Raw genomic sequence first — 20,792 nt, forward strand, 5'->3', positions numbered from 1 at the left:
CCAGCCTGGGATTGGAATGACTCAGCTGCGACCCAGAGCACCTATCTAGCCTTTCCATGGCACAGAGGCTGGCCCTGTGGTAACCTGCCGACCATTACCAGGGGCTATTAGGATCAAGCAAGATAAGGCTTGCACAGGCCTTGCTCTGTTTGTAGCTCCTTATGCCCCAACCACTGGCAGGGTGTTAATTATTAATGGAGCATTTGGGGTGGCTGTGACCTTGAGTGTGGCCTTGAGCTGTGTTGCTGAGAACTAGACACTTCACCTGGACAGGACTGTGTGGGTTCGAGTCGGATCTGTGTAGAATGGGTGGAAAGCAGGTGTCTGGAATGGCTCTTCAAGCCATCACCCAGAGCTGGCTGGGCTTAGGCGACGGTGTTGATGTGAAACCACTGGGCTGCGGGCTCTGCAGCCCTGTCACCCACCTAGACGTCTGGCCAGCTTTGTAGGGCTGCACAGGTATCTTTCCTGGAGGCTTAGAACCTGCACAAATTAGGGATCTGCACAGAGAACTGGAGGACAGGAATGTGTGCTGTTTCACAAACTCCACTTCAAAGTCTTTTTTTTTTAAGAATGTGTGCTCTGAGGAAGGCTAAGAAACTATGTTTAATTCCACACCGAGCACCGAGAGAGTTCTTCAGCACCCTTTGGAGCAAGGATTGCAACAAGAGCACCGTTCTCTGGAGCTCTCCTCTCTGTGTCTGCCTGCCATTGCTTGGAAAGCAGGTTGGCCCAAGGCACAAGATGCTACATGCTGGGTTGTGTTTGTCTGCCCGCAATTCCAACAGCCTCTGGTTTTTCTTATTTGTTTATTTGAGAGGCAGGCAGAGGCAAATAGAGAGATAGATGAGAGAGAGAGAGAGAGAGAGAGAGAGAAAGCTCCCAGCTGCTAGTTCACTCACCAAATACCCACGTCAACCTGGGCTGGGCTGGGAGCAGTGAGGAGCTGGGAACCCGAGACAGGTCTCCTGTGTGGGTGGCCCAGCCGGAGCCAACACTGCCTCCTTCCGGGGGAGAGGGGGTGTCTGTCTGCACTGGCTGGGAGCTGGGGTCAGCAGGTAGGAAACCCAGGTTCTCCTGTGGGGCCATGGGGGGTGTGTTAAGCTCCGGGCCAATGCCTGCCCCGCCCCTTGGGAAGTTTTCCGGGTCCTCCAGAGAGGAAAACACAGCCGGGGTCTTAGCAGGAAGGCCCTCTCGAAGCATCTTGGGATTCTTCTGAGTCCTCAGCGATACTGACTTACTTTAAATAGCACTCGGTTCTGGAAAGTTGGCAACTCCAGCTTCTTGGACTGATGCAATATCTTAGCATGTGCCAGAGAACCAGGCTATTTAAAGAGAACTCATTGTGAGTCTTTCAGTGAATATTAACCCTCCTGGTTCCTTCTGCTGAGGCATTCTGTCTGTTTAGTTAGAGTGGTGTGGATATCTCCTTTGAGGAGAGATGTGTTGGAATAGCTGCTAGGAAGTCTGAGTGTGTGTGGCCTTTTAAAATTTAAAAAAAAAATTGTTAATTTATTTTAACTTGAAATGCAGATTTACAGAGAGACAGAGAGAAAATCTTCCACCTGCTGGTTCATTTCCCAAATGGCTGCAATGGCTGGAGCTGAGCCAATCTGAAGCCAGGAGCCAGGAGCCTCAAGCCTCTTCTGGGTCTCCTGTGCAGGTACAGGGTCCCAGGGGTTTGGGCTGTTCTCCACTGTTGTCCCAGGGAGAGCAGGGAGCTAAAAGGGAAGTGGAGCATCCAGGATTTGAATTGGCACTCATTTGGAATGCTGGCACTATAAAGGATTAGCCTGTTGAGCCACTGCACTGGCCCTGCTCCAAAAGCTTTAAAAAAATAGGTTGTGTATTTATTAGAGAGGCAGAGCTGGACATACACAGAGAATTCTCACCTGTCTATAGCTGGGCCAGACACTCCCTGTAGGTCTTCCACATGGGTGGCTGGGACCTGGTCACCTGAGCCATCACTGTTGCCTCCCAGCATCTGTGTTAGCAGGAAGCCGGAGCCGGTGGGTGGCAAGTGCAGGTGCTGTGATGCGGGATGCAAGCACCTGAACTGGAGCGTTATCTGTGGTCCAGCATGTGTCATCTTTGTTGAGGGTGTGATGCCTTGCCACGGGTCTCAGCTGTCTGTAGGCACCCAGCAAGTGTGATGGAGGCTGTCCTCAGCCCCCACTCACGGCACCTGCCTGCAGTTGAGTGGCTGCTGGGCCAATGAACAACAGCATAGGTTCCCACTGGCAGCCTGTCCAACCGTGGTTTGATTTCTAGTCCCGTCCATGTTCTTCAGCATCGAGTTGTGCCCGCTGGGATTTGTACGTGTCACAGCAGGGAACTCGCAGCTGCTGCGGGAAGAGCTGTGGTGTGATCCCCACACCCGTGCTGTGAGCCGTGTCCCCACCTCCCCACCCGGGCAGAGTGAGGGGTGGGCAGTACGGTGGGATAAGTGTGCTGGTGGGATAGCGTGCCGTGTGCTGGGGCAATTTGGAAGGGGCCGGCAATAGCACACAGGGTTGGGGGTCCCGCCAAGCTGCCCTGGATCCTAGCCCAGCTCTTCTTGAAGTCCCTGGGAACGGGGTTGTCTTGTCCCACTGCCCACTTCTTGGGAATTAGGATTTTCTGTTTGTTTTTTCTAATTTTCGATGTAGAAACGTAAGGTTTCCCTCTCTTCCTTCTCCCCTCTTCCTTCCTTCCCTTCCTTCCTCCCCCTCCTCCCTCCTCTCCTCCCTCTTCCCTTCCTTCCCTCCCTTTCTCACTTCTTCCATCTTTCCTCCCTTTCTTCCCTCCCTCCCTCCCTCCTTCTTACCTCCCAATTTTCCTCCCATCTCTGCCTTCCTCCCTCTCTCCTCCTCTCCCTTCCCTCCTTCTTCGCCCTCCCTCCCTTCCATCTCCTCCTCTCTGCTGCCTCTCCTTTCCTTTCTTCTTTTCCTTCTCATCAGTTGCAGCCAGCATCCGTCATTGTACGGACCCTGGTGCCCATGGCGGTCTCAGGGTCGCTGTGCCCATAGACTCCACGCTGTACTTGCTCTGTCCTTGTGTCTTCTGAGTGTCACCCACAGAGACAGTGAACAAAGATGAAATTGTCCGTGTGTGTGTGTTTTCCCTGGGAATGCCGTGACTCTGTCTGATCCTGGAGCAGGAAATGACTCCAGTGGCACCTCATTCTTGTAGTCACACCCAGATTCAAGGGTTGCTGCACCCACCCTGAGGCATTACATAACAGGTGCACCGATTGTGGTTGGAGAGTGGCTCGTTGGGGCTGCCTTGAAACCCTTGATTTTCAGCTGTGGTGCCCAGCTGCCAGTCCATGGGGAAGTGGCCGGCAAATGTGGCAATGTGGCTGATTGTTCTGGGCTGCTGTGTCCACCCAGAGAGCAGATTTTGTCTGCCACATGTGGGCCTGGGTCACCCAGGTTCTGTTTGAAGGCCAAAGCCCAGCCTCACCCTGTGCCACTCAGCTCAGGGTTGAGGGGTAAGGGGATCCTGGGGCCTCTGAGGTTGAGCAGCTGTTGAAGGCCCAAGGGAGCCTTGGGCAGGGCTGGGCTGGGCTGCCTGTGTTGGGATGTGAACAGGACACTGTCCCACCCCTACCTGCACTCAGGCAGCCGGCAGCAAACTTATCTCAGATTGAGTTGGAGGGAGGTTGGGAGTCCAGGGAAGCAAATCTGCTGTGTGCAGCCAGCAGGGAGAGGCGAGCCTTGCAGGGTGTGGGCACGCTGTCCTTGGGGAGCTGCTGGCTGCAGCATCCGTCGGCCCTGGAATAGACTGGCTGCACCCCAGGCTGTCCTCCATGCCACCTCCCTGTTCCATGGATGTCCTGGGGCTTTAGTTGGGTGGGCCCTGGGTGCCGGAGCCAGCAAGAGGCATGGTTTGGAGTTTGCTGGCTGGATCTGGGGCAGGTCACTGGACCACCACGATGGATCACCGCAGAGGCCATTTTCTGATTTGCATGTGGGTGGCCTACATGCAGGTTTCATCTGGCTGTGTGTCCCCTGCTCCCAGGAGGTGGCCGGAGCACCCAGGAGCCTAAAGAGGCCCGCGTCCCATTTGAGTGGTGTCCTGAGCCCTGTTTCCTGTGTCTGGCTCTCCTCCGAGGCTTTCTGCAGCGTCCAGCTTAGCCGCTTCCTGCCCAGGCTCAAGGTGACCTCCTGTTGAGGAGTGGCATCCCCAGTGAATATTCAGAAGCTGCACACCTGTGGTCTGAGTGGGAGAAACGTGATTGGTTTGGCACACACACACATGCACACACTTAGCAAAGCAGGCCCTCCGTAGGTGGTTCACTGATCTCTCCAACTAATAGCCTTGCTGTTGTCTTCTCTCTTCTCATCAGTCAGCCTTAGACTCGCCTGGCCCCTGTCTCCCCAGTCTGTCTCCTCCTCCACCCTTCCCCTCCCACCTGGTGCTTGTTGCATTGTGACGGCTGGCCCAGGAGGGTGGGGTGACCTGGTAGGCTGGAGGTTGTTTGCCTGTGTGACCTTGAGCTGGCTACTTAGCCACTGGAAGGGGAAGTGTTTGGTTCCTGCTGCTGGTCACCCTTTGCTGCTTTCCCACACATCAGCAGGGGGCTGGATTGGAAGTGGAGCGGCTGGAACTTGAACCTGAGCCCAGGTGGAATGCTGGCCTTAACCCTCTACGCCACAGCACTAACCCTGAGTTTTCTTACATTTGTCACCTGCACGCGTGCTCTGGGCTGAATCTTTGCCTTTCCTGAGCCCCTCGGCTCGGAGCCCTGGTTAGAGTCAGTGCCCAGGAGCCAGGGCATAGGGGTGCAGCAGGTTCTATTGGTGCTCGCCTTCTTTGAGACTTCTGCATCCCGTGTCTGGGAGCATTCCTGCATCCCTGCTTCAGATCTGAGCCACCTGCTCATTTGTCCTGGGGAGCAGCCAGTGATGATGCTGATGGTAATGGCTCCAGTGCCTGGTAGGAGACGGGTCCTGGCTTCCATCCGGTCCAGCGCTGGACGTTGTGTTTGAACCAACATATGGAAGATCTCTCTTTCTCCCTCTTTCAAATTGGTGAAAATAAATAAACATTTAAAGATTAGAATTGGTGTCCAGGATTTGTTTTGGATGAAATGATTTCTGGTTTATGTGCCCCTTCCTCCCATCCTCCAGAAGAGCATTTTGGAAAGGGGAATGGGAGGGTTTCCAGGGGTGGAATGGAAATTCTGGCGTCAGTCACGCTCTAAAACCGTTGCATACCGAAACAGTGGCTGCCTGGAGCCTACCTGGCACTGGGCTCGCACATTGTTGCCATAAATAATCCCGAAGGACTCTCTCCCCACCGTTCCCAGCGTGCCTCTCGTGGGCTCAGCACTCTCACTGGTGTGACTGAGTGGATGGAAGTGCACACAGATGGTGAATCCGGGGAGCAAATCCTGACCGGCCCCCGTACCCCTCTGCAATGTGTCTGAGGTTTCTGCTATTTTCCTGTCACCCAGGGCAATAGTTGGCAGTTTCAGCAATTCCCCCTGAAGTCCTTGTGAGGTGTACTGGAAGTGGGGGGGGGCACTCAGTGACCTTGGAGGCCAGGTGGGCAGCTGGCTGCTGCTCCAAGGGCTGTGTGTAGAGCTACAGTTCAGCCAGCGGAGCGGCTGAAATGACCGAAGCCCAAGATCAGCCTGGCTTAAAATCCCGGGGCTTCTGACACCTGTTAACACGCAGGCTGGGAGACAGCTGTTGGGGACGACTCAAGAAACTGGGTTCCTGCTTGCCCCCACTCCTGGGGAGCCCAGCCCAGAGCCCAGCTGTTGTTAGCATTTGGGGAGTGAATCAACAGCTGTTTTATGGTGCGCATGCGCCCCATGCCGCGGGGCCCACTGATGGAGCAGGGAGGACTGGAGGGAAGGGATTGTGTGTTAACCAGCGAATCCTGCTCACCTTGGAGATCAGATGACTGGTGAACAGGATGTTGGCTGAAGAAAGGACTCCACTAATCCTCAGCAGTGGTAAACCACAAGAAGTGACCTTGCTTTTGCAGGCGAGTCACGGGATGTGAGCTTAGGTAATAGAGGGGGAGGGGACAGAGCCTTCCGGAACACCAGGTTGGCATTCCCTCTCCATGGTTGTTCTTGGAGCAGAAGTGGTGCACTTTTGCCTGGTGGGGCCCGGTCAGTAGTGGATGTAGCTGAGCTCAGACACAGGGGCCCTACCCAGCTGAGTGTTCTTCCCCATGGGGCTGAGCCCCCACATGCATGTGGGGGAGCCTTGGGAACCACAAGGTCAAGTGCAGCCAGGTCCTCCAGGGGGCAGACTGGTGCTGCCAGGGTTGGGACTCTGGTTGGCATGAAGCAAGTACCTCAGAGCATTCTGCAGCTCACCTTGCACCTGCCCTCTCATCATTACCCTTTCCTGCCAGGAGATGGGAGATAAGGACATCTTGTACCTCCCACCTCCCTCCTTTCACCTCCCTCTCACCACCTCCCTACTCCTCCTCCCACCTCACTGCTCCTTCTCCCATCTCCCTCCTCCTCTTGCTTACTTTCAAAGCAAAATGCATGCAAAAGATGTCTGAACACTCTTATTTGTTTTTCCCAGTCTGTTGCTTGGATCAGCACGTGCAGAAGTCCCCCGAGAGTGTCGCTTTGATCTGGGAGCGTGATGAGCCTGGGACGGAAGTGAGAATCACCTACAGGTACAGTGTATGCCCTGATGGGTCTCGGCTCAGGCTCATTGCCAGGCCAGCTGGGTCTTCCTGTGGGCTTGCGGAGGGGAAAGGCTGGACCAGCGCCGCTCCCGGGGCTCCTGCAGACGATGCAGCTCAGCTTGCCGTGGGGCCTGGCCTTGACTCTGCCTAGATTCTCAGGACCTGGACAGGGTCTTCTGAAACAAATGTTGCAACTGTTTGTCCTTGTCCCAGGAAGCTTGCTCTGGTCTCTGGGCCAGCCAGGATTGTCTGGGGATCAGGCAGTATGCTTCAATGTTGCAAATGTTCTTCTACTCAGGCTAATCAGCAGGAGTGCTATCTGTATGCAGTGCCTGCTGGAGTCCACGCAGCCTTTTGCATAGGTACTCCTGGAGCTGCTAGGAGACCAGGATGCTAACTGTTTTTCTTTGGTTGTTTGAGTGGAAGTTTTGCACATTCTGAGTGCTTCTAGGGGGAGGCTGTGCCTCGGGAAGCTGCTTCTTCCATGGATTGCCTTGCTCTACAGCTTTGAGTTGGGGTTTAGGGCTCACTGTAGCTTCGCATCATGCCCTAGGGAACATGCCTTCTGTCCCCACGTGTCTGGACCCCCCTGCAAACTATCAATTATCAGAGACAGCTTTTTTTTTAAGATTAATTTTTATTGGACAGTCAGATATACAGAGAGGAGGCAAGACAGAGAAAGATCTTCTTTCTGATGATTCACATCCCAGGTGGCTGCAGTGGCTAGAGCTGAGCTGATCCAAAGCCAGGAGCCGGGTCTCTTCCAGGTCTCGCACGCAGGTGCAGGATCCCAAAGCATTGGGTCGTCCTCGACTGCTTTCCTGGGCCACAAGCAGGGAGCTGGATGGGAAGCGGGGCCGCCGGATCAGAACCGGCGCCCGTATGGGATCCTGGTGCGTTCAAGACGAGGACTTCAGCCGCTAGGCCACCACGCCGGGCCCCAGAGTCAGCTCTACTGTACTGCAGTAGCAGAATGCCACAAGCTGAGGAGCTCAGAAGGAAAAGAAGCTGTTTTATCATGGTACAGCAAGCTGGACGTCGCTGCCGGGTCCCGTCCAATGGCGGAAGACCAGAGCGAGAGGGAGAGATGGAGAAGGCTCAGGTCACTTCTGTGCTAACCAGTTCTGGGCCGTCCGAAGCTGGGAACCAGGAGCTTCTTCCTGGCCTCCCATGTGGGTGCAGGAGCCCCTAGCACTTGGGCCATTCTTTGCTGCTTTCCCAGGTGCATTAGCAGGGAGCTGAATGGAAGTGGCGCAGCTGGGACACAAGGGCCCATATGGGATACTGGCTTCACAAGCGGCAGCTTTACCTGTTACGCCACGTCGGCGATCCTCTAAATCATCTCTCAGTGATCCCACTGCCTGTTGATGGCCTGAGTTCTGCAGGTAGCCGTCATAAGGAGCACCCAGTGCGCATGCTCCTCTAAGGGCAGCCGTGGACTTCTTTTTCCCTGTCGTCCACCACGACTCCATCGAATACCTCTGTTCTGATTGGGAAGGTTAGGGGTGTGCTGTAAGACACACACCCACCGAGTAGGCAAGGAGGGCTTCTCTGACGAGGTGACTTTGAGATTGGATGACAAGGAGGAGAGCCAGGCCCCCAGTAAGGATCCAGGGAGGTGCCCCAGGAGCAGCTGTGCGGCCTGCAGGGGTGACAGGCCTCAGGGGGAGGAAGCTGTGGAGATGCAGGTCCAGACAGAGCTGGAGCCTGGCAGCACACTTGCCACTCCGTGCCTTGGTGCCCACCAGGCAGCACTCATTTCCTGTTGCTTCAAGTCCGGTTGTATCACAGGTCATGTTTACCAAGCCTGGTCGTACAGGGTTCAGGCGAACTTGGGTGTCTGTTAAATACTTTTAAATTCTTGTACAACTTGGGCTGGCATTGTGGTGTAACGGGTTACGCACACGGGTTATGTATACCTACAATGCTGTCGTCCCATATGAGCACTGGTTTGAATCCTGCCTGTTCTAGTTCCCATTCAGCTCCCTGCTGATGCTCATGGGAAAGCAGTGAGGGTGGCCCAAGTACTTGGATCCCTAAACTCAGGTGGGAGACCCAGAAGAAGCCCCTGGCCTCTAGCTTCAGCCTGATCTAGCCCTGGCTGTCGTGGCCATTTGAACCAGTGAATGGAAGATCTCCCCCTCTCCCCAATTCTCCCTTTCAAATAAAATAAATTGAAATGGATTTTTACAACGTTACGACATTGTATGTATTTATCTTATGTATTCGAAAGGCAGAGGAAGATAGAAGATAGACTGGTCTTCCATCCTCTGGTTCAAACCCCAAATGCTGAGCACGGCCATGATTGGATCAGGCCCAAACCAGGAACCCAGAAGTAGGTTCTGGCCTCCCACAAGGCAGCAGAGACTTGACTTGTATAGTTGTGATCGGCTGTCTCCATTAGCAAAGGAGTACTCTGGCGTGGGGGATCAGAGCCAGGGTTGAGCTCAAGTTCTCTGGAGCTGGGGTGTGGGCGTGCCAGGTAGCATGCTCCCCACAGTGCCCAGGGCCTGCCCCAGGCAGGCTGTGCGGGGTTATGATCGGTCATCTACTGCACTCTCACTGCCCTCAGGCCTGGCATGATTCTGTATCATGTTGTGAACTTGAACTCAGGGTCCCTGGTTGCAGAAAGCTTGTGGCCTGCAGGCCTGCACCCCAGCGCAGCCAGACCCACTGAGAGTGGCTCTGCAGGCAGCACTTGGGGACCAGGGATTCAGAGAATGCTGCTGCCGTAGCTGGAGATCCTTGAAACAGGTCTGGCCCAGCCACCGGCCCAGCCAGCTCCATTTGCGTGGGAACGAAACTCCTCTGCAGGCTCTTGGGGCAGCTGCTCCTTTAGCACAAGATGGAAACCACATGCCGGGGTTACGGGTAGGCGGCTGAGGCCCTGGAGCTCCCTGCAGGGCCATTTCCTTCCCTGTCTGTCTCTGGTGTACCACGGGCCCGCACCCCGTGAACCCGTGGGCTGGAGGAGGCTGCTGACTTGCACATGGGGGCTGTGTGTGCGTTTGTGTGTGTCTGGGTTGAGCTGCCTGGGCGGCCGGCTGAGGTGGGTAGTTAAATGTAAACCACACAGGAATGTTCAGGACTGCAGCCAACAATTCCCAAGTTACTTTGCACCCAAGCAGCCCGGGGCCTGAGCCAGGTTTATGAGTACGAATGGAGTATTTATGATTCTGTCTTGTCTGCCAACGAACAGCCCTTTGCCAGTCTCACCAGCCCGTGCCCGTTTCTGCTTCCTGCCTGGGTGAGAAGTGGTGGCCTTGCAGGTGGCATGTGAAGGACTCGGGTTAATTTTTACCTGGTCACTTGAGGTTTGGGATGTGACTCTCTCCCGCACATTGGTACCGTGGCATCAGACATCCGTGCCTGGGAAGGCCCCTGGCCTTGTGGGGTCAGGGAGAAGGCTTGAGGAACTGTGGGTGCTGGGTACCCAGAGGCTGCATCTGCAGGTTAGCAAGGGTCCCTGGTGTGGGGGTCTCAGGGGACCCTGGGGACCTCAAGAGCAGTAGGTGACCCAGCAGCCCGAGTTCCCTTTGGTCCTTATGGAGCACTGGGTGAGCAGGGTGAGGCACAGTATGGTCCGGTCTGGATGGGTCTGGTTCGGGCCCGTCCTCTGCTGGCCGGTGACCTTGTGAAGCTGTGGCACCTGCCAGGGCTCAGTCTTTCCATCTGAAATGGGAGTGGTGGTCACTGCTGGAGCAACTGCAAGGCCACAGTGGATGCCATGGATTCCGCTGACCAGAGATTGTACGGTTATGCTGCTGGTTGACTGTTTCCTGAGCATCTAGCTAGGCTGCAGCCCTGCCCAAGGCTTCGGGACTTTGTGTCAAGATGGAAAGGTGTTGATTGTCCTGGCCAACATCTCACTCTGAATACTTGGGTTTGGCGCGTGCGCTGTGGGAACTGCTGCCCAGCTCTGTAGTGCCTGTGTTGTCACCTGCGACCTGTCCCTCTGTCCCTGCATCCGCAGTGTCGGATGTATTTCGAGGGAAGTAGCAGACACAGTGATTCCTCCCAGGCCCTGCAGCGTGCCCTTGACGGACCAGAGGCCAAAAGAGAGATCTTCCATCTGCTGATTCATCCTAATGGCCACAGTGGCTGGAACTGGGCCTGTTTGAAGCCAGGAACCTGGAGATTCTTTCAGGTCTCTGACATAGGTGCAGAGTCCCAAGGACTTGGGCCATTCTCTGCTGCTTTCCCAGGTGCCTCAGCAGGGAGCTGGATCTGGAGTGGAACGTCTGGGACCTGAACTGGTGCCCATATGGGATGTGGGATCCCTAGCCCCCCACCAGAAAAACATTGATCTGATGTTTCTCCTTGGGATCCTTTTAAAGCAAACCTTACAGATTAGCAGACTGGGGGTCAGAGAGGGGGAGTGATTTGTGTAAGGACAAACGGTGTAAGGAAGCGGTGGCTACATCTGCCTTCTGTAAGTTCAGAGCCATATACCGCATCAGCACACGCCCCAGGCAGACACCGGAGGCCTGCTGGTTCCCAGGGTGAAGCCCTTCCAAAGGGGGCCGTTGTCAGCCCCCTCTGCCCCTGTAGGGTCACTTGGATGGTCCTTCCTCAGATACTCACCACCGCCTCGTCCTACTGAGCCTGATGCAGTATTGCCGTCAGGTGTCTTGGATGAGAAACCAATAGCTCCTGCCCAAGAAGAGGAGGGCTCAGTTCTTAATGACACCTCCACCGCATTACAGGAGTTGCCACTAATGCAGGAATGTGTGTGTAGATGACGTGCACACACGTGCATACATGCAGGAACACACATTCATGAACAGATACACACATGAACACATGCTCAAACACGCATGCACACAGATGCACATGTCTGTAAGCAAAGGTCACATGTGTGCACACACAGGAACACACATCCATGAATGCACGCACACATGAATACACATGAACACATGTGCTTGAACACACACACACAGGTGCACATGGTGTAAGTAAAGGTCACATGTGTGCACACACATGCATGAATACACATGAACACATGTGCTTGAACACACACAGGTGCACATGTGTAAACAAAGGTCACATGTGTGCACACACAGGAACACACATGCATGAATACACATGAACACATGTGCTTGAACACACACACAGGTGCACACCTGCGTAAGCAAGGGTCTCTCTCTCACACACACACACACACATACACATGTTGGGGTCTGTGCAGTGGATGTGGGGGACACGAAGGTGTGAAGGGTATTGTTCCATTGCAGGCAGGGCCGCAAGGAACTTCCTGCTGTTTGGCAGGGTCCGGTGGACGTCTCTACAACCACCTAAATGCAGCTGCACCTTCTTTTGCATGGACACCAGACCACCCTGCCGGGGAATTCTAATCCATCCAGGCATTGTTTGCTGCTGTGAGGCTGGCCTTTTACTCCATGTGAGCTTGGAGGTTAATGTCAATAATAATGTCTTGCAAAAGGGCTTTCTATTATTCCTACTGTCGTGGCTGTCCCCATTGACCTTATGCTAATCAAAGGACCTATATTTAGGGTTTCATTCTTTCCTCATTCTTTAGGTTCCCCTTTTCTTTGTGATACAAGATTGAGTTGTAGGATAAGAATTGTAGCAGGAACTTCTATTATTTTTAGGTAAAACAAATGGCAGAATTATTCTTAGATGCACCCTCTTGACCATGACGTAAAAAGTCTGAGCCAGAGTTTGACTGTTTCTGTATAAAGCGGACAGCTTTCCTGCATCGTCCATTATGATCATGAAATCTTAGTGGTCCGTCTCTTTCTCTTCCTCTTTGCGCCTCATCCACGCACCCTTTGTGAGTTCCAAACCCAGCTGGAGCTGGACTCTGGCACACACACTTTGAAACACTCCTTGCAGGTGTGGCTCTGCATCACCCCATAGTGACTGAGCCCGTGTGTGCAGGTGGGCGCAGGTGGGTGTTCATGCTGCCCTTGGGTGTTTACTGTTCTGAGTCCTGGCATCCACATGCCATTTGGGCACTATCCTTTCTGCTGGGTGTGGGTGCAAGGCCCAGCAGGACCTGACTCGGGCCCACACTATGGTAGGACTCCTTTGCTGTGTGGAGGCCAGCTCAGAGCCATTAAGCAGCAGCAGGTGGAGCCATGTCCCTGCGTGCTGGCCAGACAGCTTTGTGAGGAGGGGGTACTTTGGCCAGTGCAAGGGGCCTCACGCTGGGTGGCAGACATGCTGTGCTCACAGCACTGCGCTCACTTCAGGAGACCACTGTGTGGCCCATGGGTGGCATGGCTTGGTCTATGCTGGTTCCCAGCAGGAGTCCATTGTGGCTGGAGGCCAGCGCTGGCCCTTCCCTGCCTTCCCTCTGACAGGAGCCACCTGAGCTCATGCTCTTTTGTAGGGACCCAGCAGGCTGGCATCCCCCACGGGCAAGCTTGGGGTGGCTGGGGCCCCCTGGGGCAGCGTGTAGCTAATCAGCCTGACCCCCCCCCACCCCCCCCCCACCAGGGCTGTGAGTCCAGATAGGCAACCACTCCTGTGCTGTAAGATAGTCCTTCTGGTCTGGGTTCAAGCAGGCGTAGTCCAGAGACTCGCAGAATGCTTGTCGCTCAGGTGTGGGTCTCAGGCAGGTGCATGTGTCGGGACCAGAGGCTTCCAGATGTGTGTGTTGGGTGGGGGAGGACATAGGCACTGCAGCTGACCTCCCTTCTGCCATGCCTTCCCTGGGACTGGAGAGAGCAGCTCATGGTGCCAAGGCCAAGTGCCTGCCAAAGTTCGGCCTGAGACACCTCAGTTAGTCAGGACTTGACCTCGCCCCGATGGACGAGACCGCAGGCAGAAGCGAGGCTTTCTCTCTGGCCAGTTGGACGTTGGAGAGGAGCTCCTCCCCAGCAGTCATGGCAGAACTGGGAGGGCCCTCAGTGGGGTCTGTGGGTGCCTATGTTGAGCCTTTCTGTTGGGCAGAGGGTGGTAGGACACTCCCTGCTCCCCCAAACCCTACTCCTTCCGTGGGTGCCAAGAGTGTGGCTCTCCTGTTGTGGGCAGGCTCAGCCAGGGGCATTATTGAGAATCCACACATAAGCACTGGCATTGGGGCAACGGGGGTTAATCCAGTGCCTGCAGCAGCAACATCCCGCCTGGCAGCTGGTTGGCATTCCCGGCACCTCCCCTTGCAATCTGGCTCCCTGTTGTTGCACCTGAAAAGCAGCAGAAGATGGTCCAGGTGCTTGGGCCCCTCATGTTTGTCATCTCCCTCTGTGATAGTGTCTTTGAAATACAGTTAATAGTGAAAAAAACCGAGTGTCCACATGGTTGTTGTCTGCTGTGCAGGCTCCTAGGGGAGGAGGACAGGACTGGGCCCGGCTGGGGGTGGGGCCCCTTTATCTGTGACAGACGGGCTGTTACGCCCATGCATTGTCAAGGGGGTGGGCAGCAAAAGGTTTGTTTCTGTCCAGGCCCTGGGTGTGGCAGGAAGGCCAGCCCGTGGGGGCATGGAAACAGGAAGTCGCGGCGTAGACCACAGCTGTTGACTGAAGGTTTTGTGCAGAGGCTGAGAGGGGGGCGTGAGGGGCAGGAGCAGTGAGCAGGCCAGGGTGCAAGCCAGATCTCAGTATAAGCTGGAGGCCCGTGTTCCACGCATGCCCTGTACCTTGGCTGTGATGACCCAAGTTAGCTAATCATATTACTAGCTTCTCTGGCCCTCGGTGTTCCCATCTGCGCAGTGGGCTCACACTTGTCTGCCAGGTCGAGTCAGGGTCCCTGCTGGCCGCAGGTGGGGCCTGTGGCAGATTCAGGTCGGGAAAGCCTTGTGGCTGCTTGGGATGGGAGTGGGTACCGTGAGGACACGGAGAAGGACTTTGGCCCCTGAGGAGAGCAGCCGGTCAGCCGAGAACTAGCCATCAGGTGACAAGCATTCCCCGAGGCCTCCCTGCCCCATGTACCTCACCCTTTCTGCTCCCAAATTAACCACCTGAATGAGCACACTCCTTCCCTAGGACCTCAGGGAGCTGGTGGGGTGGGGCGGGGCTGGGAGTGAGACAGCCCTGCCCGCCAGGGAGGACTGCCAGGGCCCGCCACCTTTGGGGTGTGGACGGGGCTCAGATGGCTCCGAGGCACTGTCGCCATGCTGGTTTCCGTGACATTGGCTCTGGATGTTGGAGCTGGGAGAGGGCTTGGGTCTTGCTCTGTGTGAGCACTTCCTGCTGATGTCACTCCTTTGGGAGTTCGTCTCCGGCCAGAGCGTGGGACTTGGGCTGGGAGAGCTTGTCTCTGCTGGAAGGGACACCGAGGATTTTCCTGGGCAGAGTGGGGCCCAGGTCTCCTGAGAAGCAGGTGCTGGTCTCAGAGCTGCTCCCCACCCTCGTGGGTCCCTTCTGCCTGCAGGGCCAGCCCGTGGGAGTGGGAGGAGTGCAGCCTCAATGAAGTGGAAGGGGTACAGGTGGGGAGAGGCGTGGACTCGGTATGCCTCGGTGGTCCTGTTTTGTCTTTTCTTCCTGGTTCTGCAGGCTCTAGACTTGAAGCCAATCCGGTATTAAACATTTATTTTGTTTATTTGGAAGGCAGAGACACAGAGAGAAGTGGGACAGAGACACACTGGGAGATCTTCCCTCTGCTGGTTCACTCTCTAGAGGGTTGGCATAAGGCTGAAGCCAGGAGCCAAGAGCTTCACCTGGGTCTCCCTTGGGGGGCGGTGTGGAAATGGCTCAAGGACCTGGCCATCTTCCATGGTTTTTTTCCAGATGCATTAGTAGGGAATTGGATTGGAAGTGGAGCAGCCAGGACTTGAACCTGGGCTGTGCTGCGGGGTGCCGCTGTCACATGAAGTGGCCTAATGTGCTGTGTCACAGGTGTTCTGTCCCTAGCAGAACAGCGCAGCTAGCACAGAGGGCCATGGGTTGAACCTTCTCACGTGTCCAGAGGTGTGCCTGGTACCCCACTTATCTCCCCGCAGGCCACATCTTCCCCCGTTGCCTGTCTGCTTCCCCCACTGTCGGACGCCAGAGCCCAGGTGTGACCATGAAATGGTGGCTGCCGATGGGTTGAAGACCCAAGCCTCAACCCGAAGCCAGGGCACTCCTACTGGCCCTGAGGCCAGGGATGGGTCCCTGCGCAGTCCTCCCGAAGTCACTTGGTAGCTGTGCTGTATCCCGCCACCCTCTGCTGAGCCCACATGTTGCAGTTTGTGGTCGTGGTCACTCCTGCTTTCAAAGTTCAGGAACCCAGGACCACTGGTGACACTGGCTTGCCACATGCTGGCTTGCACCTTAGTGCATCCTGGTTGTTCCACTTGCAATCCAGCTTCTCATTAATGCCCCTGGGAAAGCAGCGGAGGACGGTGCCAGTGGTAGGGCTCCTGCCCCCACATGGGTACCTTGTGGAATTCCAGGCTCCTGTCTACTGTGGCCATTTTGGAGTAGGACAGTGGCTATAAGATTTGTTTCTGGGACCTAGCGCGGTGGCCTAGTGGCTAAAGTCCTCACCTTGAATGCGCTGGGATCCCATATGGGCGCCGGTTCTAATCCCGGCAACCCCACTTCCCATCCAGCTCCCTGCTTGTGGCCTGGGAAAGCAATCAAGGGATGGCCCAATACTTTGGGACTCTGCATCCACGTGGGTGACCCAGAAGAAGCTCCTGGCTCCTGGCTTCAGATCGATTCAACTCCAGCCATTGCAGTCACTTGGGAAGTGAGCCATTGGATGGAAGATCTTCCTCTCTGTCTCCGCTCCTCTCTGTATATCTGACTTTCCAATAAAAATAAGTAAATCTTAAAAAAAAAAGGATTTTTCTCTGTTTCTTATTTTGCCTTTCCAATACATAAATGTTTTTCTAAAATATTTATTTATTTTTATTACAAAGTCAGATACACAGAGAGGAGGAGAGACAGAGAGGAAGATCTTCCGTCCAGTGATTCACTCCCCAAGTGAGCGCAGCGGCCTGATCCAAAGCCGGGAACCAGGAACTTCTTCTGGGTCTCCCACGAGGGTGCAGGGTCCCAAAGCACTGGGCTGTCCTCCACTGCTTTTCCAGGCCATAAGCACGGAGCTGGATGGGAAGTGGAGCTTCTGGGATTAGAACTGGTGCCCATATGGGATCCCAGTGCATTCAAGGTGAGGACTTCAGCTGCTAGGCCACGCCGCCGGGCCCAATACATACATATTTTTAAAGATTTGTCTATGTTTTTATTGGTAAAGCAGATTTATAAAGAGAAGGAGAGTCAGAGAGAAAGATTTTCTATATACTGGTTTACTCTCCTGTGGTCCCAGTGGCTGGAGCTGAGCCGGTCCAAAGCCAGGAGCCAGGAGCTTCTTCCGCGTCACCCACATGGGTACAGGCTTGCATGGCTTTGGACCATCTTTAATGCTTTCCCAGGCCACAAGCATGAAGCTGGATGGGAAGTGGAGCAGCTAGGACACAAACTGGTGCTCATATAGGATCTTGGTGCATGCAAGGCCAAGATTTTAGCCACTGAGCCACTGTGCTGGGCCCACAAATAAGTTTTTTCAGAAAAGAAGTCCAAGAGCCCAACTCCCAAGACTATGTTGTGACTATGCTTTTAAGCTCTGGTCGCTGTTCAAGGGCTGGTCCCTGCCGGAAGAGAAGGCGAAGGTATAGTGAGGACTCTGCCTATGGCTAGGCTGGCAGAGCAGTGGGGTGGGGCAGGGAGCACTTTTGTACCTGCTCTTTCCTCTCCACAAACCAGAACAGCTCATCAGCAGCTGGATACCACTCCGGGTGAGACTGCCTGCCTGGGACCCATCACTCTTCATTCCTTCCCCTGGTGCCTAACCCCCTCTGTATTTGGCACCAGGATGGACGAGTGGCCGGGAGAATTTGGCAAGGCCATGAAGCCAGCAAGTTTCCCTCAGAGAGGCTAGCAGAGAGCTGCCTGAATCCCTGCAGGTAGCGTGTAGGATTCGTTTGCTCTGTGGGTCACACAGCCCTGTTGTCTTTGCTGGCTCTGTCTGGTTGAGGGGTCTGGTGGGTAAAACCCTACACTATGGCACCACAGGAAAAGCCAACGACTGTGGGCCGGTGATCTGGCATAGTAGGTCAAACTCCTGCCAGCATCCGATGTAGGCATCGGTTTGCTTGCTACAAGCTGATTCAGCTCCAGCCAGGGTGCAGGGCATATCAGAGGAGGCTGGACTGGGGTCCCAGTGAGAAGGTGCTGTCAACTGTGCTGTCACATTGACGGGTTAGTGGAGAAGAAACTGTAGCTTCCTGGGCTCCAACCAGCTGCTGGGGCCTTGGTGATCCTCCTGGGGCAGTGACCAGACCTCTGCTTCACTCCTGATGCACAGGGCCTTGGGCTACCTCCACTGTTGATTCTTCACTCCCCAGGTGGCTGCAAGGACAGGAGCTGGGCCAGGCAGGAGCCAGGAGCTCCATGTGGCTCTCCTATGTGGGTGCTGGAGCTCAAGTACTTGGGTCATCTTCTGTTGCTTCCCCAGGGAGCTGAATTGGAAATGGAGCAGATGGGGCACAAATCCGCGAATTGGTGCTCATGTGAGGTACTGGCGTCACAAGTGGCGGCTTGACCTGCTCCACCACAGTACTGCCCTACTGCCACCTTAAATGTGGGTCAGGGGGACTGTGAGTAAGACAGGGATAGAATGCTTCTCCTTCCCCCTAAATGAAGTTGTGAGTGAACTTTGAGGGCATCCCTAAGAAGAGAGTGTACCTGGGATGAGGCAGGTGTGGTTGGTGGTACCACAGGCTCCTCGTGACGTGGGTGCCAGGGGCGGGGCAGGCCCTTGCCATGCACTGAGACAAGGATTTAGGTGCTGGCGTATAGAAGGTCAATTTTATTCAGAGGGCAAGATAGCAAACACACACACACACACACATATGCACATACCCAGATACACATGAGCACAACAGAACACACATGTTTGGACATGTGCACATAGCCAGATACACACACACACACACACACACACACACACACACGCGCGCCCATGCACACAGGCGCATAGGTTGTCACACACAGAGAAAACACCCTTCATGACTGGGCAAGAGCCCAGAGGATTTGCCCAGAAGGATAAGGGGTGGGAGGAAAGGCAGACAGGCCATGGTGCCCGTGGAAGGGAGGCTCTCTCCTGTGGCTGGTCTCTGTCATGAGGCGTGTGAGTGCATGCGTCCTGAGGGGGAGAAGCCGCCTGGGAATTCTGTGGCACCTCATGTTCTGTCCTGAGGGGTGTGTGTGTGTGTGTGTGTGTGTGTGTGTGCGTGTGTGTTCTGAGGGGAGAAGCTGCCTGAGGATTGTGTGCCACCTCCTCTTGCTCCACGTGGGGATCAGTGTCCTCATGTTGGTGATGGTTTTCCTCCCTGCTCCCCGACCAGCTGAAGCAGACGCACGCTGGGAGAGGCGTTTGGGCTGATGGGTTAGAGCACAGTTGGGAGCAGGCTTGTACCTGGCCTGCCCTGCTCGCACCCCAGGCTTGGAAGCTTGGTTTCAGCTGTGGGGGAAGTAGCACCATGTTAACTGGCACAAACCGGGGCTCCCCCCTGCCCGCTCAGGAAAGACTGGCTGCTCACCATTTGTCAGGCTGGGGTCCTGAGCCACGGTGTTTAATGCAGGGGCACTGGCCTCTCTTAAGCTCCGTGTTCTCACCCACCTGGCATACATCTGGCTGTTTGCCTCCCTTGGGGTGCTGATTGACCAAGGAAATCAAGTCTGGAACTCTCTGTGCTAGCTCAGCATCCCTCCCTTGCAGCCACAGGGAGCTGCACTTGAGCTGAGCGCGCCCCAGGCCAGTGAGGAACCCCCACCCGGGGACTTTGAAGGATTCTTTAACCACAGGGGAAGATGAAAGCTTGCAGCAAATTGAAACCTATGATAATATATCCCTTCTTTCCAGTCCCACTGGGAAAAAGGCCTTCTATGACGTTCCTGCTGGCCGACTGGCAGGTGGGTGTTCTGCCAGGGCCCCAGCTGTTTCGGGGCCAGTGCCCAGGACTGGAGCCTGGCAGTGCACCCTTGTGCCCCGGGGGACTGGCAGCCCACGGCAGCTTCTGTAGTTCTGAGGACGTTGGCACGGTCTCCTCCGTGCTGGGAGCTGGGCTTTGTGTCTCAGAGGGAGAAAACGTCTTTTCCGGAGACAAGACTGGGGCCCCAGGCCAAGGGCTCGGATCCAGGGGGAAAGCCAGGCGTTAAGCGGGACAGAGCTATTCTCCAGTCCAATCCCGTGAGGCTTTGTTTTCAAGCCGCTGCCTGCTGGGCTCTGGCCATGGAAGAAAAAAAAAAAAAAAACCAACTCTGAGATGTGGAGCAGGTGGTCTCGGGTTCAAGGGCAGCAGCCCCGCCCCCCCAGCCTGAGCCTTCCATTCTTTCATTCTGATTGCAGGAGGCAGGGGCCCACTCCACTCCCCCACCAGCGAATGGCTTAGCATTTGCCTTGCTAATTCCTTTTTGCAGAGTTTGATGACCCCTGGTTCACAGACGTGTTTGGAATAAAAAAGATGCCAAGCAAAAAAAATGTTGTGTAAGTCACAGTGGGCAGGTCCCCCCCACCCCCACTTCCCAAAGCTTAGGGACTCCTACAATAGGGAGTGAGCAGTTCTGATGCTAGAAGCTGAGAAAGGGGCCTGGCTGAGGCTGGGGCCTCAGTGCTGGGCCCTGCCCTGATGGTCCCGAGAGACTGGCCTGGCTCCTGTGTGCCCAATGTTGCCTGGTGTGGAGGGTGGGCATGTGCTGTTGGTGAGAGTTCACTGGGTTCCTCTGAGCAGCCCTGGGCACAGGGCTGTTGTCCCCTGGGAAGGAAGTGGGAGTTGGGAAAGAAGGAAGGGAGGCAGTGCCCCCTCCCTCCAGGGATAGAGGAAGTAGGAGATGTGGTCCTGTGGTTCCTTGTGTTCCCGTGAGAGATGGGCATGGCTGCAGAGGTGAGGCTAGCAGGTGGCGAGTGCTGGGTCCGCCTTCCCGCTGGCCTCTCAGGGCTGGCAGCTCCAACTGTGGGCGGCCTCATGTCCTTGTCAGATCCACACCGGGCCCCCGTCAGCAGCCACTGCCCTCTGCCGGGGCATGGAGCCCAGAGCATGTATCCTGCGCAGGTGAATGCCCGAGGCAGGGTGTTCACGCACACACACTCGCCACTCATATTTTTCCTGAGCCTTGGCCAAGGATACTGCGACCTCTGCTGAGCTGGCCACCCTTGGCTTCCTTTCTTCCGGGCTGGGAGATGCTGAAGGTGAA

At 55.4% G+C, this 20,792-nt stretch overlaps 1 protein-coding gene across 1 annotated transcript in view; it reads left to right on the forward strand.

Moving 5' to 3' along the window:
- ACSS1 (acyl-CoA synthetase short chain family member 1) overlaps positions 1-20,792 on the forward strand; it is a 46,247-nt gene that overhangs the window by 3,244 nt on the left and 22,211 nt on the right. The window contains exon 2 of the mRNA XM_040981035.1: positions 6,537-6,633. Within this exon, the coding sequence (XP_040836969.1) occupies positions 6,537-6,633 (97 nt within the window). The remainder of the gene's footprint in view (positions 1-6,536; positions 6,634-20,792) is intronic.

The sequence above is a fragment of the Ochotona curzoniae genome, unplaced genomic scaffold, assembly GCF_017591425.1.
Source record: "Ochotona curzoniae isolate NIBS_2020 unplaced genomic scaffold, NIBS_Ocur_1.0 contig_3520, whole genome shotgun sequence".
Classification (NCBI taxonomy): domain Eukaryota; kingdom Metazoa; phylum Chordata; class Mammalia; order Lagomorpha; family Ochotonidae; genus Ochotona; species Ochotona curzoniae.